Source organism: Nicotiana sylvestris, chromosome 12, assembly GCF_000393655.2.
Source record: "Nicotiana sylvestris chromosome 12, ASM39365v2, whole genome shotgun sequence".
Classification (NCBI taxonomy): Eukaryota; Viridiplantae; Streptophyta; class Magnoliopsida; order Solanales; family Solanaceae; genus Nicotiana; species Nicotiana sylvestris.
Genome location: NC_091068.1, coordinates 91,067,144 through 91,078,880, shown reverse-complemented (window position 1 = coordinate 91,078,880; position 11,737 = coordinate 91,067,144). Strand labels below are relative to the sequence as shown.

The 11,737-nt window shown below is 38.1% G+C and overlaps 2 protein-coding genes across 2 annotated transcripts; one reads left to right on the top strand and one right to left on the bottom strand.

Moving 5' to 3' along the window:
- On the top strand, window positions 1-1,920 carry LOC104233365 (uncharacterized). The gene is made up of 5 exons (XM_070164044.1): window positions 1-150; window positions 194-454; window positions 559-1,298; window positions 1,377-1,478; window positions 1,587-1,920. Exons 1-5 carry the CDS (start codon window positions 1-3, stop codon window positions 1,918-1,920), a joined length of 1,587 nt encoding a protein of 528 aa, XP_070020145.1.
- Window positions 1,921-10,707: 8,787 nt separating this feature from the next.
- On the bottom strand, window positions 10,708-11,031 carry LOC138883361 (uncharacterized). The gene has a single exon (XM_070164043.1). It carries the CDS (start codon window positions 11,029-11,031, stop codon window positions 10,708-10,710), a length of 324 nt encoding a protein of 107 aa, XP_070020144.1.
- Window positions 11,032-11,737: the final 706 nt, after the last annotated feature.

Here is an 11,737-nt window from a genome sequence, read left to right as displayed (position 1 = left end):
ATGGCTCGTAAGATTGTCACTAGAGGAGAGCAGATCGAGAAAATAAACAAACAATTTAAAGCAGGTAGGGAAGAAGAATCCCGGAAATCTGAAGATACACTTAAGTCTGCTACTGAGGGAGAAGAAAGTGGTTCTTCCAAAACTGAACAGGTATCTTCTGGTCCTAAAGTTACTCCTGAGACAAATTCTCAAGTTGCTTCAAAATTTGGAGAATAAGTTTGTACTGGTAGGGTTTACAGCAGGTGTTGAGACTACAGAATCTAGAGAAGTTGGTGGTAATAATGAAAAGGGAAAAGAAAAAGAGAGCAAGGGTGCTAGGAGTGTTGTGAGGGGAAAGGGTAAAAGAGTGGTTGATTCTTCACCCACTATTGTTAGTCTAACCAATGAAACAGGTGCAATAGTTGTTTTGGGAGAGGAATCTGCTGGAATAGAGGAGAGTGTATACAAAATAGGGGTAAGTGGGTCTGGTGAAGCTGCTAAAGGGCTAGTTCAACTTAGGAAAAATGTAGATGAACCTGTTCCATCTGAATAGGAAACCCTAGCAGACCTACTAAAAAGGTGAATGAGAGTTATAACCCAAAAAAGAAGGGAAGTTCAAAGGCTAAAACTCCTGGCACTGCTAGGACAAATAAGAAAAGGAAGGCTGCCCCTTCTGTCCCTTTTGTTACTGTTGAAATTTCTCCCACAAAAGGTAGAGCCACAAGAAGCCAGAAAAGGCAGAATGAGGAAAAATTGGAGAAAACCTTGGAGGAAAGCAGAAGAAAAGCAGTTGCTAAGGGAAAGAAGAAGATGAGTGAGCCTATTGAGGCTGCTGATGTTGGTGAGACGGACCTGGTCCTTCAAGATGAAGAGGAGACTGATAAAGTGGAGGTTTTGACTCCCAAACCCAAGAAAGCCAAGACTTCCACTAAGAAGTCTATTTCAGAGTCAAAATTTGCTGTAAAATCAAGAAAAGTGAAACTTGTAGATGAAGAAGAATGGAGTGGGGAGGAAGAAGAAGATGACTCTGATGATGAAAAAGACAAGATGACCAAGTTTGGCAAAAGGACTATTTTGAAAGGAAGACTCCTCAGAGACTTGGAGGAGCAAAGAATGGTGTTGCTATTGGAGAAGTTGGAATTGCAAGGATGGAAGGACATAGCCTTTCAGATGGATGGTAGGTTGGCCAGGAATGAAGTTGTTGAGTTTATGGAAAATTCTGAGGTGAAAAATGGAAGGGTTACCATTATGGTGAAAGAAGTGCAAGTCTCTTTCGATGTGAAGGAGTTGGGAGAAATTCTGGGTGTACCTACTGAGGGGTACAATGACTATACAAAGCTCAAGTGGACAAGCCTAAACAATCTTCCTATTGACCTTGCCATTACCTGAAAATTCAGTTACAATAAGGAGGAAATTGAGCCCAAGACTGTGTACAAGAGTGAGATGAAGCCATCTTACAAAGTGTTGTTCGAATTTGTCAACAAATATGTTATGCCAAGGTAGGAAAAGAGGCACATTTCAAACTTCATGGACTTGGTCTTGATGGAGTGTTTGGATAGTGGGAGGCAGATTAACTAGTATGGATTTATTATCCAGCTTCTTGATAGGGTTCTAAATGACACCAAGACTCATACCATTACCTATGGCTTTATTCTCACAACTGTGCTTGCACATTTCAAGGTACCTATGAAGAAGTGGGAGGTTGGTACAAGCAAGGATCATTTTGAGGCAAATACTCTGCTTGCTTGTGACTATGAAATCCATGCCACTACTAAAGAACCTGGTTCATCCAAGAAGGTACCAATGAATAGCAAGGTGCGAGTCTTGGTGCAAGAAAGTAGGGCTAAGGATGCTGAGATTGAGAGGCTGAAGAAGAGATTGGCAAAGGTGGAGACGAAGAGAGATGCTCTAAGAACTGAGCTGGCAAGAGAAAAGGAGTAGAATGATGGCATTCTTCAGGATATGTTGAAACTACTCCAAGCCAAAAACCAAGCATCTGGTCCTTCCCAACCTTAAACCTCCTAGCCTAGTTTAGATCAACCAGTGGCCCAGTTCGGGATTTTTTTTGCTTTTGCTCATGTTTTCAGTATTTTTATTTCTTCTTATGCTTTGTGGTAAAATCTTATCAATCATCAATGAAATTCACTAACTTTTGCTCTAACTATTTGTTTATATTTATTTAATGGTTAAAATTCTTAGCTTGATCAATGATGATTAATTCATGATTGCATTTAAAGTAGTCCTAGTGGCCATGAATAAGTTTTAAAATCTAGTTATCTTAAATATTTATGCAAATTTTCGATGATGCCAAAAGGGGAAAAGGTTGTGCTTTACACTTTGAACAGTGGTATTTATAACCTAATGTACCTGGTCCTTGATGATAAGTGATAAAAAGAAAAAATGTTTCTAACATTGTGTTGATGTTGAGCTAAGTTGAAGCAGGGCCTAAGCTTATGAAAAGCACCGAGTTTGTCATCATCAAAAAGGGGAAATTTGTTGGCCCAAGTGAAGGTTTGTTTTGAAGATTGACAAAGGGAGCTCAGGCATGAACCCGGTCCATCCCTTGTATGCGTAGACATAGATAGATTCGAGCATGTGGGATGTACGTGAAGGAGATGAGCTTAACTTGGTATAATTGATATCTCCTGATCGAAAATGTTGCATAATTGACAAGGAGAATGACTCCTTACTCAAAGAGAACACTATCCAAGACAGGGAATGAGTTAGAGGTTAATGTTAACTAGAACTCTTCCACCAAGGAAGAGTAGCATTACAACTCTAGTTATTTTCTACTCTACTAACTCTATAAATCGCAAGATGTTCTCACTTTACAGGTGATGCATAAAAGCAAAAGTTAAACGTGAATTGAAAGCAAAATAACAAGGCATTTTGCAAGCAGTTCGTGTGTGATTTAAATGTGCAAACCTGAAGCTACATGAACTAGATAGAAGAATCAGTTCCAAGTGTCTGTCTTTTATTCTAGTTCAATTGTAGTAGGTATTTTCATATTGTACCTTTCAGCTTTATCTAGAGGCAATTTTAATAGGTACTTAGAGTATTCAAGTTAGAGTTAACTTGAAGTTGTCGCAATAGTTAGAGGATGTTTGCTACAACGGGATTAGAGTAAATCCTAGGTTGACAAAAGTGTTATGTAAATGCAGTTTTTGGCTTGGTGATTTAGTGGAGAGTTTGGGAACATCCTACAGAGAAGTAGGTCGTGGTTTTTTCACCTTTTGAGCTAGGTGTTTTCCACGTAAAATACTTGTGTTCTTTATATTTCGCATTTACTATTTCAGTAATAGTAGGTTGAGGAATACTTAGAAGAACCAGGTCCTTCCATAATCAGTTTAAGCGAAAAATTGGACACCACACAAATCATCCCCCTCTCCTCTTGTGTAGTATTGAAGTTAAAACATCATATGGGGCTGAGTGTTGGCTAGTAAAGAGCGTCCATGTCCAGAAGTTGAAGGTAGCAGAGATGAGGATGTTGATATGGATGTGCGGGTACACCTGATTAGGTAGGATTAGGAATGAGATTATTCACGACAAGGTGGGTGTGGCCCCTATTGAGGAGAAGATGGGGGAAACGAGGCTTAGGTGGTTTGGACATGTAAGGAGGAGAAGCACAAACACGTCAGTAAGGAGGTATGGGAGGTTGATATTGGAGGTCTTGAGGAATTGGGGAGAGATAATTAGGCATGACATGGCGCAGCTGCAGCTAACCGAGGACATGACCCTTGATAGGAAGGTGTGGAGGTCTAGGATTATGGTAGTAGATTAGATGGTCTAGATTGTTCATACTGGTAGTATTAGTACGTACTCTCGCATTCTGTTGGTATTAGGTTTCCATGACTACCTGTCGTTTCTTTCATTTTGGTCATCTTACTATCTTGTTGTTTTTTATGCTGCTTTTAAATGGCTTCTCGGTATTGTTCCTTCTTGTCTTTATTTTTATTAACGTGGTGCCTATGCTTTCCTTAGCTGGGGGTCTATTAGAAACAACCTCACTATCATCACAAGCTAAGGGTAAGGTCGTACACACTACCCTCCCCAGACCCTACTATGTGGATCATACTGGATATGTTGTTGTTATTGTAAATTTTTTGACAATGAGTACAAACACAATAAAAATATACTTCATCCATTTTAATTTATGTGAACCTATTTTCTTTTTAGTTCGTGCCAAAAAGAATAACTCATTTCTATATTTAGAAATAGTTTTCCTTTTTGCAAAGATTTATAGCCTCAAAAATTATATGTGTCTTATTTTACATCACAAGTTCAAAAGCCTTTTCTTTTTTCTTAAGCTCCGTGCCCAGTCAAATATGTTTACATAAATTGAAATAAAGGGAGTATATATTTAAAATATTTAATTAGATATACATTGAATTTGATTTGTTAATTAGGTTCTAAATTAAATTAATAATTTTGTATGCATTGAATTGATCATTTAAGACAATACATAGTTTCAACAAAATTACTGGATTCGATCGAACTCGTAATTCAGTTCGCCGATGTGTTTAATTTGATTAAACGTGCTTACACGTGCCATGGACACTAAATACTCGACTAATCTTACCCAAGGCTTGTGTATGCCATGGATCCCACACGCAATTACACCCTACAAGTATATACATTTCTTATGTAGATAAACATTGGCCATGGAAATACACAAGTCTATTACTTGTTATCTTAAGAAGAAAAGACCAAATCATTAGTATAACCACCAATCGATAATTATTATTTAAGGCTTATGCTGAGGTATGACCTGATCAAAGCTATTGGCATAAATTCTCATCACAAATGTAACGACTGCAATATTGTCTTACAAAAATTAGTAAAGCATAAATTAATTAAGTTTTCAGAGTATTAGCAAAATGCTAGCCATTTCTTCTTCTCCTTTGTTTTCTGACCATTTTTGCTGGCTTTTGGAGGATCCCATAAGCCATCATTTTATAAACACTGCCACAGATACTTCAGATAATTCAGCTGCTGCACTTCATTCATCATCATCATCTCAAACAAGACTTCTTGAACACTGCGATGCCAAAAAATTTGATCAGATTAATAATAATGGTAATCAACCTGATCAGATGGTAAAGAAGCTTAATCACAATGCTAGTGAGCGTCATCGCAGAAAAAAATCAATAGCTTATATTCCTCTCTTCGCTCTTTACTTCCAGCTTCTGACCATAAGGTATTATGGATTATTTAAAACAAAAAAAAATAACTATCCTATTTTTCAATTCAATCTCTGAGCTTAAGATTTAAACTTAAATTTGCGCTGACAAGACTTGATCATTTTTTATGTTCACAGAAAAAACTAAGCATTCCATCCACAATATCAAGAGTTCTAAAGTACATACCAGAGTTACAAAATGAAGTGGAAAGACTAATTGAGAAGAAAGAAGATCTTACATCAAGAACAATCTCTAATAATGAAAATTCAGCTGATTTTAACAAGCAAAAAAGAAGAGGAGGAAATGAGAGCTCTTCATTAGTTATTTCAGCAACAGAAATAGGTGACAAAGAAGTGGTGATTCAGATATCTACTTTGAAGATCAATAAAGATTCATTTGATGAGGCTGTATCAGACTTAGAGGATGAAGGACTTCTTCTACCAAATTCATCTTCTTTTGAAACTTTTGAAGACATCGTCTTCTATGCCTTGCATTTTCAGGTATGGAATGTTTTTTTTTTCAAAATAAGGAATTTAATGTGATGCATAACATACATCATATAAATCGAAATGGAGAGAGTAGCATCTTTTCGTATATAGTTTGTTTGTTCTATTATCCTAATTCCTAATTGTTGTTTTCCCCTTTTGTGTATTATTAAGCAGGTTCAAGGAACAATGGTAGTGTTTAATCAAAAAATAGAATTTCAGTCAAAGCTAGAATTTAGAAGAACACGGGTTACTGATAATCAAAAGAGTATATAGAGGAAAGTAATTTGAGGTAATTAGAGTGTAATCAAGAGAAAAAACAAGTAAATCAAAGTATATTCCGATAATATCTCTTGTTCCTACAATTGATCAGATACCTCCCTTTTATAGGTATCTTAAAGATATGCGTTTTCCCCAAATCATAATGAGGCTATTATGAATAATTAAAGACATTGAATACTACGTTACATAATCATTATAATCAATACAAATTCCCTAACGTATCCAGTATTTAATACCTGTCAAATTCTGTATCTGCGCTCTTTACTGTGGTCAGATCCATTCCTTTTGATTCTTGGATATAAATGACTTAAACATGTACGGCCACCCGTGCCTCTTCCTTTGTCTTTGCTCGTTTCTATTGTTGCTCGTGCCTCTTGATTAATTGTAATTCTTTGACTATTTGACCAGTCCACGTGTCTCGACACGTCATCCTTATATAAATGTAATTTTTTCAAATACAGATAGTCCCCCTATTTTCCATTTATTCATCAGTTAAATATTTGGGAAGTGGTTTTCATTAAAACGAGAATTTTTGTCACCATTAATGTTATGACAAAATTGACGCTTCAATTGTCACTTCCATTTAATACTCCGTACACGTATCAATTTTTCATTGGTTCTGCAGTTTTTGCAGCCTTTTTCAAGGTTTTTACGGTTCCACTATTTACGAAGTGCCAGTTATCATAATTGTGATCCTTCCTTCACTGCACTTTTATCTTTGGCGGTCGATTATCAATATAAGTATAACTTCTTTCCTTGTCTTTTACCTCATAAAATTTTACTGAACACTTAATTTCTCCATTCTCTGTTTACTTCTTCTTTACATCATTCCTCTTCGCTATGTCTTCACAAACCCTCTCTCTCCAGAATCTCCATTGTCGATTATTTCCCCAATGCCCCTATTAGGCATAGAAGGGGAGGTAGGCTTCGTAGCTTAGGATCTACTCGAGGTGGTTCGTCTATGCCTTCTTCTAGTTCTGGTCCCTCTTCTAGAACCAGAGGTTCCCTTTCTCACAAATCTTCTTCTAGGAGTAAAGAACCTTCTGAACCATTACGCAAACCTTTAGTAGAAGAGATAGTCCCTACAGAATTATCTTTTTACCACGATAGGGAATCTCTAAGAAACTAGACTGCCACTTTGGATCGTGTCGATACTTACCCCGCTCAAATTACAGAAATTTTGACTCCTGTGGTTCGTAAGGATTGTCATTGGAGTAACGATTTTCCCATTATTATCCCTAATCTGAATCAGAGGATAACTTCTTATTTAACTGGGTTTTCTTTTGTTTACATATACCCTTTTACTTTAGGGTTCAGACCAACGATTGACCCAGTCATTCTCGAATTTTGCCGTTTCTTCAACGTCTGTTTGGGCCAAATTGGTCCGATCATATGGAGGGTTGTTACCTGTTTAAGGCATTTAGCCACTAAAGCCAAAGTTCCTTTTACTTTCCCCCACTTGATTCATCTTTACTCACCTGGGCTTTTTCGCAATGGTGTTCTTACACTAGTAGCCAGGAGTAAGAGGGTTTTGGTGAGTCCCGAAGATGACAAAGACCGCGACTGGTATGCCCGATTCATTGCTTCCACCACTGTTGGTTTAGTGGGTGAGGATAATGTTCCCTTCCCTGAGAAGTGTAATTTTGCACGTAAGTCTTTTAACCTTCTCGTACCTTTTTTCCTTCAAGTTTGCCAACTTCTCTAATTTTGCTTTTGTTATTTTTTTCTTAGCTACCATGGGAGTTGTGGGGGATGTTCCCAACTTCCGTGGTTGGGTAGATAAATTGCTGAAGATCACACCGATGAACGGTAGGTCTTGGAAAACACTTTCTAACTATTTTGGTTGGAAGGTAAAGACTCATGATAAGAATTTATATTTTGTGCCTTTCGTATCTATATTCTCTTTTATTGCTCTAATTTCTATCCTTTTTTTGTCTGGATTTGCTATTCGAGGAGTTACTGCTGAAGTAGTTGCGGCTTCTCGTGATTCCTAGGGAACCCATACTCCTTTAGGAACCCATATCTCTTTAGAAAGAGCCCGAGAAATAGTTTTGGGTTCTTCTTCTGCAAAAAGGAAAGTTGCAGAAGAGGAAGACTCTGAAGAAGAGGGAGATGAGGTCTCCCTGGTGACAAGGCCTCGAGTTAGGAGATGCATCGTATCTGATGACAAAGCTGAAGTGTCGGTTTCTCTTACCGAACCTGTTGAAACTCCAATAATAATTCCGGACGATGACGTCACTCCCCACGATACTCGTGAGTCTATTGACCAACTTTTCATCAGCAGATTTGGCCGTGAAGATGTAGGACCTATTTTAGACGAAGTACCCTTATCTTCTTTTCCAACTCCCATGCTTGTGGTTCCTTCCTTACCGGCCCCAGCTATTTCCGTTCCTTCTTCTACTGCTTGTACCTCTTCTCCGGCTCCTCCTTTGACTATTCCCCCTCCTATCGTTCATCATACAAAAGCGGGCTCTTCAAGTAGAAGTGCCGATATGAGGCGGGTAACTATTGAAGTTCCTGGTGAGAGCAGCCTTTTGAGAAAGTCAGGTCAGGTAGATGCATGGTTGGAGCCTTTAATCGGCACAATTGAAAAAGCCAAGTTGGAGAGTCATAGTTCCCTGACTTTAATGAATGATATCGTACATGCTACTTTGAAGGTACTTTCCTTCTCTTCCTTTTTTGCTTTATAATTAGACTATCTTTGAGGATTCTTACTTCCTTTTCCCCTTTTCAGGCCAATCTTATTGGCATAGAAATGATGAAAAGAATCGCCCCCTTGGAGAAGATAGCACGTGACTCTCATTCGGAAGCAATCAATTGGAAGGAGCAATTTGAGCGTGCACAGATTGATATAGAAGACTTACAAGAGAGCAAGAGTACCTTAGAGCAGCGAGTGCGGGCTTTAACTTCAGAATTGGCGGTTGCAAAAGCTTCTTCAAGCCAAGCAGAAAAAGACAAAGAACATCTCGAGTCCTCCTTCTCAGAGCAACTATCTAAAGCTAGTGAAGAAATCAAAGAGTTAAAAGCTCTTTTGGACCAAAAGGAAGTTTACGCTGGGGAGCTCGTGCAAAACTTGACTCAAGCACAAGAGGATCTCAGAATCGCAGCTGATAAAGTGCGTGTTTTAGAATGATCCCATGACTCTCTTCAAGTTTCCCACAACTCCGCCTTGGCTGAAAATGAAGAGCTAAAGAATGAGATCGCTGCTTGGGAAAAGGATTATGAGATCCTTGAAGAAAAATCTGTTGTCGAGACAAGTTGGGCATTTTTGAATTCTCATCGTGATACCCTACTTGAAGCTGGTCAAGAAAACTTCAACCTGGAATTGGAGTTAGCTAAGATCACCAAAACCATTGAAAAGGCTCAACAAACTCAGGACTTCCCTTCTCCCGCGGCTGAAGCTCCCATGAATGTTGAAGCTGATATGGGTATCCCAATTCTTTCAAGCCCAATCAAATTTGTTACTACAAGCCAGACTGAAACTGCATCTGTTGATATAGCTGCCCAAATTGAACCCACTGTTGTCGATGCTCCTGCTTCGGTTCCTCAAACTTCTCACTGACCGGTTTTGAACGTTCTAGTGATTTTGCTTTTGTTTTGGAAAACTATAATCAGACCCTTAACTTTATTTGAGGGTTGATTTTGAAGTCGTAAGTCCCCAAGTCTTTTATGGGGCAGGCAATCTATATAGACAATCTCGTAGTTGTATGACTAAGTTTGTCCTTAGTCTTAGATTTTTACATATTAAGAAGTTCCTCGTGTTATTATTATAAACTTCTGTTATCTTTATTCTTGCCTTAATTTTTAAGGACTTACAGAATAATTTGCATTTTTATTCTTCGAAAATGCTTCTGTTATCCTCATGACTAATTAATTTGAACATGAGTTTTATAAAAGAGGGCCCTTTTATATTTCGACACTTAATGAAGTAGACGTCTCAACTTTATAATGGTGTTAACATACGATAAAAGAAATAGGAACACACATGTTTCTTTGAAATAACTTTGACAAGTTGTTATTGGAACTTATAATTCTTTACATGTATTTGAAGTACATCTATAACTTTCTCGTAACTATTTTTCTTGTAACAGATTTTTACAAAAGAAGAGTAATATGTACGGGGTTTTTCCTTATAACCCGTTTTAGTATATGGCCTTTACCCTAATACCCTAAATATAATGAGGTTTTTGTTTCTCTTTAGCCTCAGCTCGTGGCTCTATCTCGTAACTTTTATTCTGCACTTGACTCTTTTAGGCTATTTACTCTGCACTTGACTTTTTTAGGCTTGATTTTCCCTCAATCTTCTTTTCCTTCTTTATACACATGTCTATGTATATTATGTAGTCCCCCAAGTGTTTGAGTGTTGAAGTATGAAGCCTCGAGCACTTGATAGTTCCTCTCATTTGGTTGTTTTCCTGAAAAGGAAAAACACACGGGACTCGGAAGGGCGATTATAGATGAAAACTGCGTACCCCGTATTTATTTCTATCAGAATAGTTGTAACCCTAGGCCAGGAATTTTAGGTTACTCCGTGTGCCTTACAGGTCGTAACTCATCATTTAGTACGGTATAGCTTTTTGCCTATCATCTAAAATTGTTAGTAAAATTTTAACAATTCAAAAATGAAATATAAAATGGTTATACCTGACCGTGGGTTTCCCTTAGAAATAGTATCTCTTCAAATGAACAGCATTCCAATGTGATGGTAGTACTTTGCCATCCATTGTTTCTAGTTCATATGCTCCTTTTCCTGCAACATCACGAACTCTGTAGGGTCCTTCTCATGTTGGACTTAATTTTCCTGCGTTAGCTGCTTTTGTAGATTGAAAAACCTTTTTAAGCATGAAGTCCCCAATTTTGAAGAACCTGAGGCGTGTTTTTCTATTGTAGTATCGTTCTATGACCTGTTTTTGTGCTGCCATTCTTATTAGTGCAGCTTCTCTCCTTGCTTCGAGTAAATCTAGGTTGACTCGCATCTCCTCGTCATTAGATTCTTGTGTCGCCTGCGTGAATCGGGTACTCCGTTCTCCTATATCGACTGGAATCAAAGCTTCAGTTCCATAAACCAATGAAAACGGTGTTTCTCCCGTACTAGTTTTCGTCATCGTACGATATGCCCATAAAGACCAGGTAGCACTTCTGGCCAATTTCCTTTTGACTCTTCTAATCGTTTCTTCAAATTGTTGATGATGACTTTATTTGTTGATTCTGCTTGCCCATTACCCACTGGATGATAAGGCGTAGACGTTATTCTTTTAATTTGCCAACTTTGAAGGAATTCCGTGATCTGAGCTCCTATAAATTGAGGGCCATTATCACATACGATCTCCTTTGGTACACCAAATCGACATATGATATTCCGCCAAATAAAATCTCGTACTTCCTTTTCTCGCACCTGTTTGAATGCACCTGTCTCCACCCATTTAGTAAAATAATCAGTGAGAACAAGCAAAAACTTTACCTATCCTTTTGCTTGTGGTAATGGACCCATGATATCCATTCCCCATTTCATAAATGGCCATGGCGCAATGACTGGGTGTAATAGCTCCGTAGTTTTATGCATATTGTTATCGTACCTTTGGCATTTATCACATTTGGCTACCAAACTTTCCGCTTCTTCTTCCATTTTAGGCCAGTAATAACCTGCCCTAATTAAGGTTCTTACCAGTGATCTTCCACCTACGTGATTCCCGTAATGTCCCTCATGTATTTCTCTCATTACATACTCTGTTTGTGAAGGTCCAAGACATCTTGCCAAGGGATCACCGAACATTTTACGATATAGATTGCCTTGTTTTAAGCAGTACCGAG